Raw genomic sequence first — 21,666 nt, 5'->3', positions numbered from 1 at the left:
CCAGGCATGCCTGGGGCATGTTAACTAGCTCTGGAGCTCAGGGAGAAGGGTCCCATCAATGTCACTGAGCCCCTGGCTAGACATAGGAGTTTGTTGCTTCCTAGGGACTGGCTGCCTTCAGGTGTCCTGGAACACTGTCTGCTTCCCTCGGCAGAGCTGACAATCCCTGCCTGGAGCTTTTCCAAGCAGAGAGGAACCAAGTGAGGCACACAGGAAGGCACAATAGGCACCCAGGCTGGGTTCTGTTGGCACCACAGCATCTGGCACAGACCACTTGTCCTGAGGGTCACAAATTCCCTATGAACTCCTGGCCTTCAGCAAGACCCAGTGAGATGAAGGACAGGCAGCAAGGCCTCCCTACCTTCCTGGGCTGCCCTGATGGGAGAGTGGAATGAAGGAGAGCTCCTACTCACCTTCATCCTGCTTGACTATAGGTCTAGTTAGGATTATAAATTAGGATGTAGCTCCCAGTGTAGGCCATGAAGACATTTCAAAAGCAATTCAGCCCACCCAAGATCTGTGCTAATCTATAGACGTGTTAAGTCTTTTGGCTTTAGGGAGCCTTGGGCAAGGCCAATCCTTCAAGCCCAGCTTAAATGGGGCGAGACAGGCACCATTCTGCCCTGTTGATCGCTGCAGTGCTGCAGTAGATGGCAGTTGTTGCTGTGTACCCAGTGCCCAGAGTGCCCAAGCGGGTTCCCAGGAGACCTGGTAAATAGGTGCCCAAACAGAAGGAATCAGACCTTTTCTTCTGGGAGTCTACAACTGCACATGTGAGGTGGGACCTGACCTGTGAAAGGGAGAGCACTGGCTAGTTCCCAGCACTGGCACAGCCAATGCATGAGGTCTTCTGCAAACTTAGAGCTAAGAGGTCTGGGGCTTGCTTGGTTCTGCTCATTCTTTCGCACAGGGGTGAAGATGTGGTGACATCTGCTTTTACAAACCTGTGGTCATCTCCTGCATGTCACATTACCTTTCTGTGAAGTCCCAGGCCAAGTGGAGAAGTCTGCCTGGGAAGCTGGCAGGAACCTGCATGCCAATCATTGTGGCACTGCTTCAGACAGAGTAACCTGGGAGGGGCATGAGCACATGTTCTTCCCCAGAGTAAGCAATCCCAAATGATAAAATTGTTTTATGAGTGTGAGACCTTGTGGCTTCATACGGCTTTGAAACAGCCTCCTCCGCAAATTCTGGCACCAATAGTTATGTCCTGCCTCTCAAAACTCAGCCTGGACCTCTCCCCTGGAGCTGTCACACTGCTCTGTCTGATCCCACTATGTGTCATGCTTCCAAACAGCATCCATGCCAGAGGCTTTCCAGCATCCACCTCACAGCAGAAGATGAAACAATGTTGGAGGAAAAGCAATTAATTCTGCCTGTAACATGTCCTGGTTTGAAACTGGATGTGCAACACTTAGCAATATGCTTTTCATTTTGTGGAGAGAAGGAAAATAAATTGTATATGGCAAAGGCTGAGCATGTTGAGATCATCTCCCAATTCCTTGCCAGCATTCATTGATTATTCTTGCACTTGTGCTACCTGAGCTGGGTAGACAGAGGTACTTAACAGCATCCATTCTGGCTTTAAAGGCAAGACTTCTCCAAGCATCCTTCAGAAATGTGGTAGGGCAATGGTTTCTGGAGTAGCATTCAGGGATGAGCAGGGCCAGAAGCTCAGCTGAGCTATCCTGCTCCAGATCCCAGGGACATCCATCTGGCATGCAAGCAAAGTGCTGTGAAGAGAGGGTGGGATGGGAGCCAATGTGGAGTAAAGAGCAGGAATATTGCAGTAGAAGGAGGGGATATGTCTAGCAATGGGAGAGTATTAGGTAAGAGAGAACGTTCCTGATGAGCACAGGACATCCTTACGGCCTCCTCCTCCTGTCTGGTTTGGGAGGAGGCTCTGCCTGGCCAGCAGCACAGCAGAGGGTGGCACTGGGGCCCACGTCTCTCATTCCCAGGTGTCTAGGGCTGGCGGCTGCAGTGCTAGGCTATGGGCATGTTAGGGCACTTTGGAGGTCTTCCAGCAGCACTTTGAGCTAGGAGAAAGTACCCCTGGGTCTGGGATCATGTCTGCAGTGTCTCGCTGGGAGTTTGGGCTGGCTAGGAAGCATCAATCTGCTGTTCCTCTTGTAGACAGTGTCTTCTTCCCTGATGAAAGGGCTGACTACTCCCTCTTTAATTACAGTAACGAATTTAGCAAGTTGGTAGCAGAGGAGTATCTCAGCTTCTTTGACTTCACTGGCCTGACCCTTGACAAAGCACTCAGGTGAGCTGGTCTCTGGCACTCCCGCGTAGGGCCTGGGCTGGACAGAGTGGAGCAGCGCGGCGGGTTTCTCCTCCAGGCTTCCTGATGCCATGGAGGCTGTCCATGTGAAAGGAGCAGGGGCTGGGGGGGGAGCTCCACGTTGTCATTTAATCCTTGCTTTAGTGTCACATTTGACACAAGGTACTGCCACCAAAAGTGGGCTTCGACAGGAGGGCCCACAACCTGCTTCCCTATGGTAGAGAGCAGCTTTCCCAGGAATCCCATCCCATACAAAATCAGAGCAAGTGGAAGCAATATCTTCCCTTGGGATGGAAAACCCATCCTGGTGCCATCAAGCCAGAGGTGGATCAGACCTCAGCTGACAGCATGTTTCCCTACACAGCTCAGGGCTGGCTCCACAGACACCTTTTGCATTGCACCTGCGGGGGCCCAGGGATGCGCAGGCTTGGGGGAGGACAAAGGCCTTCCTAGATGCTTGAGGACACCTTTCTATCTCCCTCCTTAGCATGGGTACTGCCCAGAAAATTTATGCACGACATCTTCAAGCATCACTTTCTCTTTGCAGGACATTCTTGAAAGCATTCCCGCTGATGGGAGAGACGCAGGAGCGGGAGCGGGTGCTGATTCATTTCTCCCGGCGATATTGCCAGTGCAACCCAGAGGAGAGCACGTCTGAAGGTACTGCTTTCTTTCCCTGGCTCCAGTGCCCATTACACGCTTACAGTGCACCTGTGACACATGCACAGCCCAAGTGTGAATCCGGCCACCCACAGCTGGGCCTGAACAGCACCCTTGGGGTTGGCAAGGCCACAGCTTCTCCTTTTCTCCAGCGTCCTGCCCTGCTGGTTATCCGTGTACTGGGAGGGACTGGGGACACCAGATGCTGTACAGACCCCTGCAAGAGAGCCAGCTGAGTCCCCTCAGGATACAAGGCTCTGAGTGTGGGCTCCCAGGGAGCCTTGTCCTCCCAAGTGCACTGAGAGGTGCACTTGAGCTGTTCTGTAGCCTGCATCAATGGCCAGGCTTTGCCCAGCACCAAGGGAGACGGTGAGAGGTTCTCAGAGGCTGCAAATTGCTGCAGTCGTGGTTTGCAAAGTGGTCACTGGCAGCGTGCAAATGAGTGGCTGGTGCTAGCTCAGCCCAAGACCTTGTCCACTGAGTGGAAGAAGACATTTCCATGCAGATTGAAGAATGCTCTTGACTTGCCATGCACAGGAGTTGTGATCTTTTCATCTACAACTGCAGCAGGAAAACGCACAACTAGGTAAAATTCTGGGCTCACTGGAGCTGCAGATTTTGTTAGCTACTTTCATCCCCTCCCCATTATTTTTTTTTTAAGTAGGTATAGTTTCTTTTGACATTTTCAAATGGGAAGGGTCATTCCTGGTACACATGTGCACATGCACACATCCAGACATGAGTATGTCCATGTTCACACTTACATGAATGCCTCTAGACACCTGCTTACAGGCATCTATAAATGCACACATGGGTGGAAATCAGGCTGCTGACCTGACAGCCGTGCCAGCTGTTCCTCCTCCACCCCTTCAGCATGCAATAGGCCATGTGTCTGACAGCTCCTGCTTGACTCTGCCTTGCAGGCTTCCCAAATAGCAGCAGTAGCTCATGTCACTTGAACCCTCCAGTCCCTCTGCCAAGATAACTGGACACAAGCTGTTCTCAAAACAGAAAGACCTCTCTGCTTTTACCAGTGGTATCCCAAAGAAGTACAGGTTTAGATTTCATTTCCTGGTGTTTGTGGGATGTTCTTCCCCACTGATCCAAAGAGGACCTACCCCTCTGAAGGGTCCTCCACCTGTAGACATTAAGCTACAGGCTGAATTTTCAGCAGCAGTCCCAAACTGAAATATCCCAAATGCCAAATCCTGACCTTCTTCAACATTTTCCCCTGGAATTGATCCCCAACATTATTGCATCCACCTCCACTCCTTTCTGGTCCTTTCTCCCCTTCTGGTGCTCGGGTGCCTAACACCCACAGTGAGGGCACGCACACACCAGCTTGAGCAGAGGCTGAGCTGGAACACAGAGGGTCAGATCTCTGTCTCCACCCCACACCCTTCAACATGAGGGTGTTTGGAGGGCAGCGACTAGTGAAACAAAATACAGGCTTTGCCATGTCAACGAGGGCTACAAAGCTGCTGATGGAGCCATGCTACACTTTCTCAGAAGAGAAATTAGATCCTGGTTCTGAACACTCTGCAAGAAGGTGCCTGCTAATGCAAACATGAATGAAGCCAGAAGGTTAAATGAAGCCAGAAAGTTAAATTCTTCTGTAACTGCCTGGCCCTTAGTGGAGATGTCACTGCTGCTGGTAGGGCCCGTTTTAAAAATGTTGCACTCCCGAACAGTACAAAACTATTCAGAGTAAGGAAAACTGGATTTGGAACACATAACTGCTGCTGCTGTCATGGCCTATTCTTTAACATTTAGGGCCACAGAATTGCCCATGATGGTGGCACCACATTTCACAAGGTTGCAGGACCACCACTGCAGACTACTGTAAACTGAATGAGTCCCAAGCAGGACAGAGCTGCACTCAGTACTGGAATTGAATGGAGCTTGAAAAATACAATCGTAATCCAAGTAATACTTGAAGCTGATGCAAAGGAGGGAAGCAAAGTGACTCCTTCAGGTCACATCTTTTGCAGATACTGCAAAAGCATGCACTAGATGCAGGGTAATTTGAGAAAGCTATTGCAAGCTCTTTCTTCAGGAAGCAGTTCCTTCTTGCTGCATCCAGCCTAAACTTGCAAAGGATGTTCCACAAAGATGAAATTTGAACCACTGTGTATTATCTAGATTTCCAAAGAAACACCTCTGGCTGTGATGGCCTATTGCCACAGAGGCATGATAGAGTCAAGGCAATTTTGTCTGGAGATGATCAGGTGTCTGAGAAGGTCTTAAAGCTCTTTAAGACATTTCAGGGCATTGCTACATCCAGATTCCATTGATGGAGACATGGCTGTTGCAACACCATGCGTCACTTCAGCCTGTATGATGGGATGCTGCAGATAAGGGTCGCAGAAACTCTGACCTGCTGACCAGGGTGGCTCGTTTTTCTCCCAGAGAGAAATGTGTCTTGAACATATTATTAGTTCTTTCCTGTACTGAGGAAGTCCCAACGTGGAAGAACTATATGGTTGTGTTGTGACACTATGCGAGCGGAGAGAAAAAGTGAATGCAGCTAAGCCAACGAACAGTGAGAGAAGAGCAGGTTTTGGGACAGCAGCTCCACCATGGGGCTATGTGGGGCATGATTTAGCTGACCAAAGTGATACAATAAAGCCAGGTGAAGATGTCAGCCCAGAACCTCCACAGAGACTCCAAAATACACACTGGCAAGGCACATTGTCCTAAGCCCAAAGCTGCTTCTTGTGAAAGTCAAGGAAGCATCTTTCTTAGGAACTGATTCTCTCTTGAAGGGGGGTGTCCATCACACCATGTCCACCAGACTGTCAGCCCTCGTAGACAAATATGTGACGTTCCCATGAAAAACCCTTCTTTCCTCAGAGACCATGGTTCTTCCAGGAAAGGGAGAAGCTCATGTGCTCTGTTGCCTTCATCCTAGGCTTGTGCGTTTGGTTGCCTTTAGCTGTCCGTGTTTAGAGCTTGGCCTTGAGCATGGGGTGCTCACGGCTTGTCCCTATTCCACACAAATGGTGCCTTTGTTTAGTGGCTGACTGGGATGGGGATAGGCCACAGCTGGCTCTCTGTGGCTGCACATCTACCCCCACAAGAGGAGACCAGTGTCATTTCCCCAGCCACGCCTGGGGGTAAGTGACAGCCTGACCGTAGGGCACCAATTCAGAGAGCAGCAGACACAAGGGAAATAGGCCGTGAGCATCATGTCATGCCTGGCTTGGTCTGTGGAGTAGCCCATCTGTGTGACAACACCAAGTCATGCCAAGAGCAGGGCCAAAGACCAAGGCTGTACTATTTCTGCCCCTGCCACCTCCCTGGTGCTCTCTAGCCATTTTGTGAGGTCCTTGCAGGACCATTTCATGTGCCAGAGTGCATTTACATCTCACTGTTGTGAGGTGGTGCTTGGAGACTGGTCTCTTGACCTTGAACAGCTTCAAGACACAGCATGGTTTTGAAAGCAAGTCACCAGACTCCCTAGTACAGAAGAGGGTGCTGTGCTGTCTCAAATGGAAGGAAAAATTCATGTGAGTTTTATTAAGTCAGAGAGCCAAAAATGCTGCATTCATTTGTAGTAATAAAGTTTGTTGAACAACTCAAGAGCTTACAGCCTGCCCGGGAATGATATCTAAAGGCCTCAGGACAAATACCTGAGGTGACTGTGATCAACTCAGGGGAAACTAGCTCTGTTTGCCAGGGTCTCTGGCCCATTCTGCAATGGCGTTGGCCTAAATGGTTATGGAGGAAGACTCAGCAGAAAATCTGGTCTTTAGAAGGCCACTGATAAAACTGTTTTAAAGCCAATTACTCAGTGAGTGTTTCAGGAAAAGGTAAATTTTGAAGGAAAAAAAGATTATTTTTTTTTAAATTATCTTGCACAATTGAAAGAAACAGGTATTCTTTAACATCCCCAGCCTTCGTTTTGCAATGGATGGGCTGCCAAAAATCAAAACCACATGGGAAGGGCATTAATCATAGCCATCTGACTTTTGTGTGTTTCAGATGGGATTCACACGCTCACCTGTGCCCTGATGCTGCTAAACACAGACCTTCACGGCCATGTAAGTAGTACTCAGAGATGCATCCTTCGTTTTTTCCTTACCAGTACAGAGGTCTGGCCCCTTATGCAGGATGTGTTGCTGCAAAATTGGGATAGGTCAGCAGAGAGTACTCTGACCAATTCCAGGAGGAATTTTGGGTGCCAGACCCAGACCTGGGGACAGTCCTCTTAGTGTCACTCCACACTCAAGACAAAGGCATATCTCCTGCTGACATCGGTTACCTTACACAGGCACAGGCAATGCAGCTTTCTTCCCAGGACCTGTTGTATGCGTCAGCCCTGTCCCAGGAGCTCTCATGGAGAAGTCCTCACCACCAGTCCCTGTGGAGCTGGCAAACAGCAACACCAATTGCACTGCTATTTCTTCTGGTGCAGACACCTGAGGCTCCCCTCAACCCAGAAACTGCTGCAAAGGAGTCAGTGGTTTCCTACAGGTCTAGATTTCACCTTTCCTTCCCAAAACAAAAAGCAAGTCTCAGCTTTCCTTTTCCCCAAGATGTAACAGACAGCCACTGGAGAGTTTCATATCAGAGAGGCCTCTAGACAAAGAGCAGGGTGAGCAGAAGTCAGTGCACAAAGATGTGGTTGGAAAACAGCAGAGGCTGTTAAGAAGATCTCTCACCACCTTTTACAGGCTTTTTCCAGCAGGATAGGTTGGATTTATTCCTAAAAGGTCAACCAGAGCGTAGAGAGGAGAGCAGAGTCGTAGCAAAAATAACTGCAGAGGGGAGATAGATGGGACTGGGCATAGGGGACAGCACTGGGACATCATGACCAGCCGGGACCTGCTGGTCAAACTAAGGGGTAAGATGGGGCTACACAGGAAATGGAAGAAGGGACAGGCAACCTGGGAAGAGTATAGGGATGTTGCCCAGCTGTGTAGGGATGAGGTCAGGGAGGCCAAGGCACAGATAGAATTGGACTTGGCAAGGGACATAAAGAAAAACAAGAAAGGCTTCTACAGGTACATGAATCAGAAAAGGAAGGTTAAAGAAAATGTACCCCCCCTATTGAGCAGCAGTGGGGAACTTGTATCAACGGAGGAGGAGAAGGCGGAAGTTCTCAATAATTTTTTTGCCTCAGTCTTCACTGGCAACCCCTCTCCTCCTAGCTCTTGTGTTGATGGCCCACAAGTTGAGGATCCAGGTGACAAAGTCCATCCCACTATAACTGAAGACATGGTACGTGATCACCTAAGGAATCTAAAGATATACAAGTCCATGGGACCTGATGAAATCCATCCCAGAGTCCTGAAGGAACTGGCTGATGAAGTTGCAAAGCCACTTTCCATGATATTCGAAAAGTCATGGCAGTCAGGTGAAGTCCCTGCAGACTGGAAGAAAGGAAACATCACACCCATTTTTAAAAAGGGTAGAAAGGAGGACCCTGGGAACTACCGACCTGTCAGCCTCACCTCTGTGCCTGGGAAGATCATGGAGCAGATCCTTCTGGACGCCATGCTTGGGCACATGGAGGACAGGGGGATGATTCAGGACAGCCAACATGGCTTTACTAGGGGCAAGTCCTGCCTGACTAACCTAGTGGCCTTCTATGATGAAGTGACTAGGTCAGTAGACAAGGGGCGACCTATGGATGTGATCTATCTGGACTTCTGTAAGGCCTTTGACATGGTTCCTCACAACATCCTGCTTGCCAAATTGGAGGGATACGGATTTGATGGGTGGACTGTTCAGTGGATAAGGAATTGGCTGAATGGTCGCACCCAGAGGGTGGTACTCAATGGCTTTAAGTCCAGATGGAGAGCAGTGACAAGTGGTGTCCCTCAAGGGTCCGTGCTGGGACCGGTACTGTTTAACATTTTTATCAAAGACATAGACAGAGGGATTGAGAGCACCATCAGCAAGTTTGCAGATGACACCAAGCTGTGTGGTGTTGTCGATACACCGGCGGGATGGGATGTCATTCAGAGGGACCTGGACAGGCTGGAGAGGTGGGCCCAGGTGAACCTCATGAGGTTCAACAAAAGCAAGTGCAGGGTTCTGCACCTGGGCCGAAACAATCCTCGGTATAAATACAGACTGGGGGATGAGGTATTAGAAAGCAGCCCTGAGGAAAGGGACTTGGGGGTGCTGATGGACGAGAAGCGGGACATGAGCAGGCAATGTGCTCTCGCAGCCCAGAAGTCCAATCACATCCTGGGCTGCATCAAAAGAAGTGTTGCCAGCAGATCCAGAGAGGTGATTCTGCCACTTTGCTCTGGTGAGACCTCACCTGGAGTACTGTGTGCAGGTCTGGAGCCCTCAATATAGAAAGGACATGGACCTGATGGAGTGGGTCCAGAGGAGGGCCACCAAAATGATCAGGGGGCTGGAGCACCTCTCCTATGAGGACAGACTGAGGGAGCTGGGGTTGTTCAGCTTGGAGAAAAGGAGGCTCCGGGGAGACCTAATAGCGGCCTTCCAGTACCTGAGGGGGGCCTACAGGAAGGCTGGGGAGGGTCTGTTTACAAAGGCCTGCAGTGACAGGACGAGGGGCAATGGTTTTAAGTTGGAGAAGGGGAGATTTAGATTGGATATTAGGAAAAAGTTCTTTACCATGAGGGTGGTGGAACACTGGAACAGGTTGCCCAGGGAGGTGGTTGAGGCCCCTTCCCTTGAGATATTCAAGGTGAAGCTCGACGAGGCCCTGGGCAACCTGGTCTAGTTGGGGGTGTCCCTGCTGACTGCGGGGAGGTCGGACTAGATGACCTTTGGAGGTCCCTTCCAGGCTGGACCAATCTATGAATCTATGAATCTATGAATCATGTGGAATCCACTGCCATAGCTTATATCTGGGAGTATGCATGGACCCTGTGGCCCACTCAGTGCTGTGGAAGTCTGTAGGAGCTATTGACCCAGATCTCCTCCCTGCTCTCCAACCTTATGGTGCAGGCATAGAGCATGGCTGTGAGTCTCAGGGGTGTGTGCCCCCTTTACAAGGTTAAAGGGGCTCCTCAAGTCTCAGGTCACTGAATTACCTTCTTTCATAGCCCCTCTGAGAGCTCAGACCTAGAGTCACAGACTCCCCAGAAGTTGTGTGAAGATGGAGGGGGCACAGTAAGGGGGGAGAGGGGGAGGGATGGCTTCTTTTAGCAGCCTGTACATGTGAAACCCACACACACTTTTTCTCCTCCACAATCCCATGATTTCCGAGCTGTATCATCAGAGTCCTCTTCTGACTCCAGCTGGTAACAATTTGTTTTGCATCTGCAGAGACTTCCCTGATTTTCTCTTCATTAGCCTGCTAATGAAGGGACAGTAGGCCATAACCTAGCTCTTTTTTTTGCATACTGGTTTACAACCACCTTTGAGAGGAGCCTTTTTCTGTGAGAGTGGGAAGAGGACACTGCATGAGTGCTCTTCACCTATGATGGCAAAGATGCAAAGGTCACCAGCTTCACCGGTGCCATCCTGACAATCCACCTGGGAGACCCTCCCCATCATTACAGCACAGATACTGCCTTCATGACAAGGTTTGAACACAGCAGTCAGTGAAGGGAATTACTGGTCTCAGCAAGAGCATCCTTTCCAGATTTGCGCTGTGGCCTGCACCACGCTGGTTACAGCTGCCACAGCCTCATCCTTTAGGGAACAGGCAGCCTATGACCAGCATTACGCTGGCCACTGGGTGCATTTCCACCCACATGTCTGCCAGTAACATGTCTAGGCAAAGTGTCTCTGCATGCAGTGCGACAGCAGTGGGGACAGCTTCTGGGAGGGTCTCACACAGCATTCATCCTTCAGCCAAAATGGTTGGAGCCAAGGACATATTTTCATCAAAGCATTTACTGCAACAGCAAAAGCAGCATTGTGGCAGAAGGCAAAGTATGCAACTTCACTCCAAAATCTGGAGTCTGTTCTTTTTAATAAAAAAAAAAATTCAAAATGTGTCTCTGGGAAGCTAGAAATTACTGAAAAGGCAAAAAAAACCCTCCTTAAACCTCCAAAACCTTACCATTTCTGTTTTCATTGACAAGCTGGCTAAGAGGCCTGGTAAGAAGAAATGATCTCATGCTATATATGCAAATTAAAAAATAGCTTTCTTTTGACCAGGTGTAGAAATGCCTGAGCTTTTCTTTAAAAAATCTTCTCTTTATTTTTCTGCATGTGTAACATTAATTTCTTCTTCTGCTTCTCCTCCTTTTTTTTTTTTCTTCCTTCTGCTTCTGGAACCTCTCTTTCCGCTCTTTAACCCTTTACCAGGTGGTAAGTGCAGCCATTCTAGTGTTTTGCTTTGAAGCACTGGCATTTTACTTTTTTTTTTCTGTGTTTAAAAAAAAAAAAATAATTTTTGTTTGTCCAGACTAAGTGATTGTGCAGTGTCCTTCACTACTTAGCAACCCATTAGCAGCTGATATGCATCACGTTAAATTCTTCTTGTGTAAAGAAACCTCCATAAACCGTGGTGTACCTCAAGTTGTGGGACTTGATCTCTCACTCCTTTTTTGTTAAAGATGCTCTCATGATATTGCGTATCACTTTTTATTTTATTTCCTTTTTATTGTGTGTGTTTCAGTGTTTTACTGTGCATTGCCATGGAGGGGGAAATTCCTTTGTTTAGGAAAGGGTGGTTGATGTGTCTCGGTAAAAGGGCAGTTCCCTACAGCAGTGTCTCTAGAACGGGCTAGTTCATCATTCCAGCAGTGACCATCGCATAGACTGAGTGCAGGCTTAGAAGTGATGAGACTGGTTTTAAAACATAAGATTTTCACTTGGTCACACTGGAGTTTTGCCTTAGTACTGTTGATTTTCTACCACAGGTGCACTCAGACCCTGTTTCCAATTGTCCAGAAAACATACTGTCTTTAAAATGAGACACTACATTTTCATAGAATCACCTGGAGTTGCTGTTTAAAAGTCAGCAGTCACCAACAAACATTACAAGCCCTGTAGTATAATCCAGGTTGTTGCAACTCTCTGCCTTGCTCTGCTGGTGCTGTTTGAACTCCAGGAGATCTTAGGACAAAGTAGGTACTTGTCTGCTCCATCTCTGCCCATTGGAGACAAAGCTTTGGGATGTCTTTTCTTCAACCATCAATGTTATCCCTCCTGTTCAGAACTGCTGGCCATGGAAAGACAGTGATAAACCAACACCTGTGCATCACCAGCACTCATGGTTGCATTTGGGTATTTTATCAGAGCCCAGCTTTTGGACTCACATTGTAAAGTCACAAGCTTTAGCGTTTGTTCAAAAAGTAGGCCAGCAGCTCTCATGGTCACTGAACAAAGCTTGAAATGGGATCTCTGGCAGCTCCTAACTTCACATGTCCATCACTATTAATCCTACATACCCTGTGATATTCTCCTTAAGCCAAGCTTATGATCTGGTGTTAGCAATACCGATGTGTTAGTAGCACTGGGAGAGCTGAAGAGCTCTGGTATACAAGCAGCTGCTGGCATCACCGGCAGGGTGACAACAGTCTGCCCACAGCAGCTTTGTGTGGCCCAGGGGGCATTGGTACCCAAAGCTTGAAGTGCCGTGAGGTGATTGTTTCTGCAGCCTAGTATACATCCACTACCAGATCCAGTCAGACCAACGACCCTCAGTTCATGATGAAGCAGAAGTGTCATTGTTTGGGTTTTTACCTCAAAAGAGCCTGAGTGAAAACAGGGCCTGCTAGGGGGATGATACTCATGCCGGGGAGCTCTCAGAAGATGTACCTCACTCAGTACTTTGCAGCTGAGATGTTTGATGCCTGAAGCCTCCAGGCCAGAAGCTCAAGTGGTTTAACACTTCACAGAGAGAGTGCTGGGGAGAGCACCATAGATAGCCACCCTTCATGGCCTCTGCCCAACCTGTATTTCTGTCTGGGATTGCCACATCCCAGGTGCAGGACCCTGCACTTGGCCTGGTTGAACTTCATGCAGTTTGCACAAGCCCACCTCTCAAGCCTGTCCAGGTCCCTCTGGATGGCCTCCCTTCCTTCCAGCGTGTCGACCAAGCCACCGAGCTTGGTGTCGTTGCCAAACTTGGTGAGGGTGCACTCTATCCCACTGTCCATGTCTCCATTCTCATACACTGTCTGCACCCATCCACCTCTGTCCATCCATTCCCATACTGTCTCTACCCATTCATCTAACTATCCATCCTTCTCATCTATTTAATCCACTGTTCGCTCACTTGCACTCCATCCAGGCACACCATGCTGCTAGCTGATTGTCTGACAGTGAATTCTCATTCTTTGCTGCATGGCCTGGAGTAAGCAAAGATGGGATTAAGTTCTTTTCTGCCAGGGGGACATTTTGGAAATAGTAGCTATGTGTGGCTGTGAAGCAGCCTTGCTGGCAAGTGACGACACACCACAAAAAAGCAAAATGCCCCTATCTGTGTGGCTGGCCAGAAATGAAGCGTCATCTCCCTACCCAGATGTCCCACTTCAGCAAGGGACATAGAACATCTGAACTCTGAGCTTTGAGGTGCAGATCCATTCCCGTGAAGGTTATGTCCACATGTGATGATCTTACTGAATCAGCAAGAAGGCCTACTGCATAAGAAGGCATCCCACTGCACCCTCACAGTGGCCCTTTCCAGAGTTGTTCCTGGGATTCCCCATACTTGCTAAATACTGTTGCAGTATGTGAAAGCTCAGGCAGTCCCTAGTGCTGGTGCCATTGATAATGAGGCACTTGTGATCACAGAACTGTTTATTTGCAAGTGTTGATCTAGTGAAGCTGCAAAGTCTGTGTCCTGGAATGGTTTTTTGTTATCTCTATTCAGCTGGTGTTGATTTGGGGGCACCTGCAGTGTTTTGTATTTGAGTGGCTGGCTCCAGCCCATTTCTCAAAGCAGCAAGTGTTAAGATATTATTGACTTGAGGTTGTATTGCATCTGAGCCACCTCAGCATCCTTTGCTCGATCCCACTGACAGCCCCCTGACTCTGCAGTACTTCTACAACCTTGTCCCACAGGCTGATTCACAGTATGAACATCCTTGCTGGAGCTTTCTCATCACCTCTTCTGGTTGTCAGAGAAAGGGTATGTTTTCATCCTTCTCAATTGCTCAGCAATTAGCTGCTTTTCCACAGTGTGGCTGCTGTCTCAGTTTGAACTCAGAGATCTACTTGTGCAAGAGAAAGAGACAGATCACAAAATAAAAAAGAAGCCATCCCCTGTGATTAATGTACATCCTGGATGCAATATGCGAGAAACCCAAAGAAGGGCCTGTGAGGCTGGTAACTTGTGCCGCTTTATCTCACTGTATCCACTCACTTCCTAAAATGTGTTGGCCTCTGCATTCATTGCTGGATCACTGCAAGGAGATCTCTGCAGGCAGAAAGACGTGTGCTGTGCACTCTGCCTTCCTGCCTCAAGGCAGGGGTTGAAGTAGTCACCTTCTCTCCATGGAAAGTAATTTGGTGCCTCGAGGTCTCAGGCAACATACCTACTTTGCCTCCAAACTCCCTCTCACATGGAGGTTCATTACTGCAGGTTTTATGCACTCTCTCACCCTCCTTCCTTTCTCCATCCAACACTGTGCTGCTGACTTTTTTTTTTCTTTTTTTTTTTTTTTTTTTGGCTGTAATTCACTGGTCAGCAGGTACACAAATCTCTTCCCTCTGCTGGAAAAACCTAGTATGTCTGCAGGGTTCCCCACAGCTCTTCTGCAGCTAGTGTACCCACTGAGCATGAGCTAGCAGTAACCTCCATCTATGGTGTCCACTTATGGAATCAGCCATGGGGCTCCCCTGTGAGAAAGCAAAGACAGCTGAGCCTCGTGTTCTGCCAAACCGTGTCCCCAGGCACTGCAGATTTGTAACAGCACTTTATCCCTCTTTTTCTTGATCTCATCTGGAGCTGGTACCAACAGGAAGCATAATTAAGAGTATCAGACAGAGCTGCTTAAAGGCAGCGCCGGCTCTCTATGTCGCCAAAGAGTATGTCTGCACACACAGATGGCAGGTGGGGGGGGGGCATTGTGGCCTAATCCCAAGACTTCAGTCTTTGCTGATGCTTTCATCTGGGGAGAAGTCTCCAGGTCATCTGTTGTGCATGTTTGTGGGCAGGGGTTTCTTGTGTCAGTCTCTTTCAAGAGGTTATTTTCTTGCACAGAGGACACATCTTGCCCTGTGGGGCACCTCCTGTATCATCTGCTGCAGCTTCATGCCCTCCCAGGGACCCAGTGAAGCCCTTCTTCTTCCTCACTAAGTCCCTAATCATGTTCCTGGCTCTGCTATTCTTGGCCATCCTCCCAGGTCCTCCTAGATAGCCACCCTGTCGATACCTTAACGCAAAGCCCACCCCAGTGTCAGGATGCTGTTGGGATCCGTAGGACCGCTGGTGGCAGCTCATGCTCTCCTATCACTAACTCCATTGTCCACTCCATGTAATGTCACCACAAGGTCTGTCCTTGGGGACTTGACTCCAGGGTTGAAGGCTGCAATGTGACATGGCACTGGAGACACCTATCTTGCCTTTGTGGTATCACACTCCTTTTTCTGAATGCTACAAATCCCCCTGACTCCTCCACACCTCTGTTCCAGATCTTTGGAGAGGTAGGATTGCAAGGGGAGGCTTGGAAAAAGGCTGCCTGCTTCCAGCCCCTCGACACTTGCAGGCTGAGAAAGTGACTCACCTGGCTATGGTGAGAGGTAAAGGATTTGGGAAGACAGATGCCACAGACTGATATCAGGGATGGCAGATGACCTGGCAGCATCAGCACCAAATAGTCTTGGCACTAACTGGTGATGAGTGTGTTCCAGGTTGTGAGATTCTCCCAGTGTACATGTATTGCCCTCACATGCCACAGCACTCAGGTTCATGCAGTACCAGTAGTGGGATCATCTCTCTTCATAATGGCAATCAAAAATAACAGTTCTCGTGAAGGATGAGTCATTGCCCAATGCTGGCTATCTTCAGATGCTGACACTGCATGCTCACACAATTTCACGCACGGCAGGCTTGGAGAACCATCCAAGCCTTGCAATTTCGAGGCAGTCTGAGCGCTTGGCTTGAGTTTTGAGACACAGACCCTGTACGAGCACCAACCTGGAGACCAGAGGTGAGATCACTTAGAAAGTTTGGAGCAAGAGCCAGAGAGGTTGTTTTCAGGTGTTTTATCTCCACCATTAAAAAAGAGATCATTTGAAACATTTGGGTGCTGTCATGAGCAAATAAATCAAAGAGCCCAATAGAAAATCAGAGCAGAAGACCTTTCAGCTTTGAGCTCTTGATGCAAACACAGGCTTCACCACTACATATTAAATTGTTCTTTAAAAGACACTGATTAAAGTCAAAACTCTCTGGAAGTTTAATGAGCTGCTTCTTTGCCTTACAGAATATTGGCAAAAAGATGTCATGTCAACAGTTCATAGCAAACCTGGATGGACTGAATGATGGGAAGGACTTTTCAAAGGATTTGCTGAAGGTAACGTGATATAAATAGACAGTGGGATGCTGTCATTATTATTGTAGTACCACCTACTCCTGCTGGGACACTCTGAGCCCTTGGATCAGCATTTTCCAGTGCACAATTGTTTCATTAGAAGAATTGTAACCCACATGGATAGCTTCTGCTAACTTGTAGTGAGCCACCAGAGGTCTGTTCCCTGGTGGTGTTTTGTCCAGATTTCTGGCATATCTGCCCTCAGAACATACCAGACAATGAACAGAAAAAGGTACCCCCACCTCCAAATATGACCATATGGCATAATACTTTTCTCTGCCTTTGTTTCCATGTAATTAGATGTAGTGTTCCAACACAACTAGTTTAGTAACATGAAATATTGGTTAAACACCCCAAAGTGAGTATTTTCTCCTTCCACATGGTTTAACACCATCACTGCCGTCTGCACTTGCTGTTGGTCCAGCAACCTGACCTGGATTTTGCTGTATGGAAGGAGGCTGAAATGACCAGCGCCACATCAGAGGTGTCACATCATGCCTTAGGCAACACCCCCGCCTCTCAGCAGACCTCACCTTTACCCCACCCCTCTGTATGGTCAGGGCCATGTCCACATTCTGATTTTCTAGCCCATTCCTGCTTCTTTCACAGCGCCCCAAGGAAGCCACTGAAATTTTGCACAGGAGGAACTTTAAAACCTGATCGCCAAGGTCATCTGTTCCTCCCCTGCCTCTCAGGGCAGTGTTCAAGCCTTCACTGTCCCTTTCTCCTAGTGAAGACCCTGGAGGTGTCTTGGCATACCCCAGAGTCTTCTACCATCTTTGCGTAGGCCAGGATTCACTCAGGACTAGGCACAGCACCCATAATTAGTCAAAAATGCCATAAACGGGCTCCTGACCAAGGCTGGCTGCGAGACCCCTCTGCTGCTGATCTGTCCAGTGGTGTACCTAGTGGGGCACATATAGACAAAAAGAGGTCTAGCAGGACAGCAATTTTCCTGCTCACTGGTGACTACTTCTCCAGGATAATTCAGCAAGGAAGGGGTCTCTCCAAGAACACAGGGTGTGGAGAAGAAGGTCTCCACAATCCAGACATGTCTTCCACAAGAGACACAGCTAATACCATGTTCTTGTTTCAGACATTATATAACTCCATCAAGAATGAGAAGCTGGAGTGGGCCATGTAAGTATATGTTAAGCATTTGATAGATGGTGTGTCTTTGAAAGTAGCTGACGGGTCTTGAATCATGTCTTTACCCCCAGAAGCTCTCAGAACATTTCCTGCCAAGTCCTTAAAAGCACTGAAGTCCCTCCTGCAGGCAAGCTGGGTTTATTTATAGCTTAGACACAAAACAGACAGGGAGGTTGGGCCACAGACATGATCTAAAGGAAAGGAATGCCCTCTTTGTTTACTATTGCACCTGTAAAATGCTGGTCGCTCTCCAGGTACTTCAGAGGTCTTTGCACAAGTAGCTCAAGATCTGAGGTTATTTTGGTCACTGAGACTTTCCACCTCTTCCACATAGTTTCTTCTGGAAATAGTATCAGAGAATCACTCAGGCAGAAAGCGGCTTTGTGAGATCTCCAATCCAGCTTCCTCCTCAAATTATGGTCAATTCAGACTGAATTCAGATCAGGATGCTCAGGGTTTTGTTTGATCCTGAAAACCTCCAAGTACAGAGATCCCACAGGCTCTCTGGATCCATGAACCAATGCTTAATTACTCTGAGAGTGACCTTTTTTTCTTACCCATTTGAAATAGCTGTTGTTTTGATTTATGCCCACTGACTCTTGTCCTCCTGCCGTGCACCATAGTGAAGAGCCTGGCTTTGTCCCCTCTATAACCTCCTCACACATATTGGAAGGTTGACATAAGGTGCCCCAAAACCATCTCTTCTCTAGACTGAACAAGTCCAGCTCCCTTAGTCACTTCTTAAATTGCAAGTGCTCCAGCCCCTAGGCATCTTGGTGGCCTCTGCTGAGCTCTCTCCACCTTGTTGATGCCCTTTCCTGTACTGGGGGCCCAATACTCTTTGCTGTATCAAGATACGATGTACTGAGTGCAGAGTAGAGGAGGATGATCACTTCTCTTAGCCTCCTCACTGTGCCAGTGTTACACAGCCCAGAATGCTCTTGGCCTCTGTTTCTGCCAGGACAGGCTGGCTGGCTCCTGTTCATCCTGCTGTTCACCAGAAGCCCCAGGGCCTTTTCTGCAGAGCTGCTTCCCAGCCAGTGAGCCCCAGACCACCCTTCTGCAGGATCACTCCAGCCCAGTGCAGTACTTGGGTTCTGCATTTAGTGAGGCTCCTGTCCCTCTTGAGTGGTGGCCCTGTACCTCTCATTTTTGTGTCATCCACAAACTTGATGAGATGCACTCTGTCGCCTCCTCCAGATCACTGTTTTTTACCCTGAAACAAGTCTGGGAACAGCTAGCACAGTAGCCTCCATTACAGGTTCACACAGCACCTTCTTCAGTCTTTCTTCCCCTGCTCTGCTACCCACCTCCTGCCCAGAGCACAGGCCAGGACCCTCAGTGAGGGCTGCGCTGTGCTCCCCAGCCCCAACACCTCACCACCACTGCCATGGGGAAACCCATGAGAGACCTGGAGCTTTAAGCTGACATGGTGGATATGTCCCTTCCCTTCCCTTCCCTTCCCTTCCCTTCCCTTCCCTTCCCTTCCCTTCCCCTTCCCTTCCTTTGCCTCAGACCTCTCTTTTCTCCAGAGGGTCATAGGACTAAGTAGGGCCTTCTTGGCCATTAGCTCCTTCACCTGCTGTTCTCATATTGTTCTGGCCAGAAAAGTGTCTGGAGAGCATTTCATCCTACTTCCCTCCCCAACTACCTGGGTCAAGCTTTGCAGAGCAGGAGCCTCCATTGCCAGCCATGGTCTGATGGCAGCAGTGCTTGCTGTGGGCCAGTGTCTCCTTCGGGAGGGACACAGCCAGCCAGTAGCCCTGGAAGGGCAGTGGCTTCTTAGTGGGTCCCATAGCATCGATTTCACTTTTTAAATAATCTTGTGTGGCACCTGTGTGAGAGGAAAGCAACAATGCCAGCTCTGCAGCAGAGGCCAGGTCACGGGTGGACGTAGTCACGAGAGGGAGCTCTGTAGCTCCGCAGAAGGTGCCGGTGGGATGGTTTATGTAAGGGGAGTTCAGCAGAAGTGCATCTGCCGGCTGGATGCAGGCAGTGGTTACACAATGCCTGCCAGAACACGCTCCCTGGCTCAGGCATGTCTGAGGGATGCCAGCCCCCAGGGTCCCACCGCAGCGGTGCAGTTCCAGTCAGCAGCATCTAACCCCACTCCTGCCCTCCTCCACCCACCCCACTTGTATCTTTGCACCCCCTTATTCACCCCACACTGGCCTGGGGCCTGCCTTGCTGCAGGATGTCCTGCTTTATTGCAGATGGACACGCTGCAATACAACAGACCTCTCGGCTCCTCCACTGTGGGACAGATACTCCCTGACATGGGGTACGTGAGTTTGTTTCAGAGACATGTCACTGAGCCATAACCTTGCACAGGCAAGACCCTCTTCTTCCTGCTCACCTCTGCCTTCTGACCTTGTCCATCCCAGGGAATGAAATGCCCTTGCTCACAAAACCCAGCCAGACAGGCAGGAATACAACCATCATCCCAGCAGCAAGCAGAAGCTCAGAGGGTTCCCTCTGGTGCAGCTGAGAGAACTGAGCCTCACTAACTCCTTATCCAGGCATAGTGTCTGGGCTCTGCTTAAGCCTGAGGACTCCTGTGGCTGCTGAGGACTGAGAAATCATCCTTCTCTTCCAAGAGGTATCTGATGCTTTGGCCTTCTACTTGCTGCAGGTGGGAAAGTGTGGTATTTTACTGCTCACATCCCAGCTAGTGGATTCAGCCCTGTGTCATTCCTCAGCTAAGGTTTGGTCCCAATCTAATCTGCAACCTAAGGTGACCACTCATACCATTTAGACATTGACATGTATCACACTGGACAGAAATTCCCTGTTTACTATCCTTCCTTAATATTGCAGGGACACTGGGAAATACCAGTTCCCATACAAGTTCTGATTTCTATGTGCCATAGTAGGTTTTATTTCAAACAGGAAGAGGCAGGCTTGGCAGAGTCAGTGGACACTTCCCTAAGCTGCTCAGCCCTTGCTGTCCAGGGTCCAGGACCAGGAGATCTGTGAGGAGAAGCAGGTTTTATGGCAATGACCAGCATTTCTTGCACTCTGCTGGCCCACCCTGAGGACACAAATGGGGAGCTGACATATAATCTATTTCAGAGTTTGTGGGTTTTTGATCAAGTGGCCCATCTCCCTAATGTCTGTAGAGCTTTTGTTCCTCTGAGATGCAAAGGACATTCCTCAAGCTCCTTCAGTATCTAGGAGGCCCCAGAGGCTACCTCTCAGACCTTGAGAAACCCCAGTGATATCTGGTCTTCAGCAAAAGACCTCCTTAAGCTCTGGTTTTAGGGCACAGAATTGGAGACTCTCCCTGTGAAATGCTTGTAGTCGTCAGCAATGGTGTGTCAGCAGTTTCCTGGTGTTCAGATAAACACCCATTCTCTTACCTGTTTTGAGTAACCTCACAGTGGGACCACTGGGACAGTTACTTGCCATCCACGCTCCTCCCAGATATGCCAAATCACCACCATTAGCACACTGCATGTTACAGTCCCTGCGTCTCCTTTCATTTTCTTTCTCTGACTAGTCTTGTAATAAATAACTCTCTTTGAAACCAAAGCAGATAGGGCATACTGTGGCCCAGCCCACATGTCCTCCACTCAATCTCTTCTCTGACTTTGTTTCCAAGTGATGAGGACGAGTTGAGGAAATCACTCTCGGAGCTGGTAGATGACAAATTTGGAGCCAGTGCGAAGAAAGTGACAAGGATTGTTGACAGCAGCAACCCCTTCCTGGACATCCCCCAGGCGCTGAATGCAGTCACCTACAAGCACGGTGTCCTCACACGTAAAACCCATGCAGACATGGATGGGAAGAGAAGTACGTGTTAACGGGACGGGAAGAGATGGGCCCCAGGCAGTACCAGAGCCTTGCCCTAGCCTTCTCCCTTCCTTTCCTGATGAAGGCATTTCCTCACCATGTCCCAGGGAACACAAGAGAGATCCCCAGATCCATGAATGCTAGGGAACAGGGAAAGGAGTGTGTTTTGAGACATTTGTAGACATGAAAGTTTTCAGGAGGCCTCAGTCTTCCCTTCTTACTGCCAAGGAACCTAGCAGTTTCTGTCCCACACAGATCTGGTCTTCCATTCTGTTCATGGGCATAAACCTGAATCCCACACTCTGAGCAATGGGGTGAGGCTGGTTCCACAGCAGTTGTTCACCCCAGCCCTGA

The 21,666-nt window shown here is 49.0% G+C and overlaps 1 protein-coding gene across 1 annotated transcript in view; it reads left to right on the top strand.

Annotated features, from left to right (window-relative positions):
* PSD2 (pleckstrin and Sec7 domain containing 2) overlaps window positions 1-21,666 on the top strand; it is a 47,374-nt gene that overhangs the window by 12,918 nt on the left and 12,790 nt on the right. The window contains exons 4-10 of the mRNA XM_074155452.1: window positions 2,189-2,269; window positions 2,835-2,947; window positions 6,932-6,990; window positions 9,585-9,587; window positions 16,264-16,353; window positions 17,468-17,511; window positions 21,122-21,312. Of these exons, the coding sequence (XP_074011553.1) occupies window positions 2,189-2,269; window positions 2,835-2,947; window positions 6,932-6,990; window positions 9,585-9,587; window positions 16,264-16,353; window positions 17,468-17,511; window positions 21,122-21,312 (581 nt within the window). The remainder of the gene's footprint in view (window positions 1-2,188; window positions 2,270-2,834; window positions 2,948-6,931; window positions 6,991-9,584; window positions 9,588-16,263; window positions 16,354-17,467; window positions 17,512-21,121; window positions 21,313-21,666) is intronic.

The sequence above is a fragment of the Numenius arquata genome, chromosome 11, assembly GCF_964106895.1.
Source record: "Numenius arquata chromosome 11, bNumArq3.hap1.1, whole genome shotgun sequence".
Classification (NCBI taxonomy): domain Eukaryota; kingdom Metazoa; phylum Chordata; class Aves; order Charadriiformes; family Scolopacidae; genus Numenius; species Numenius arquata.
This window is presented reverse-complemented; position numbering and strand designations above follow the sequence as displayed.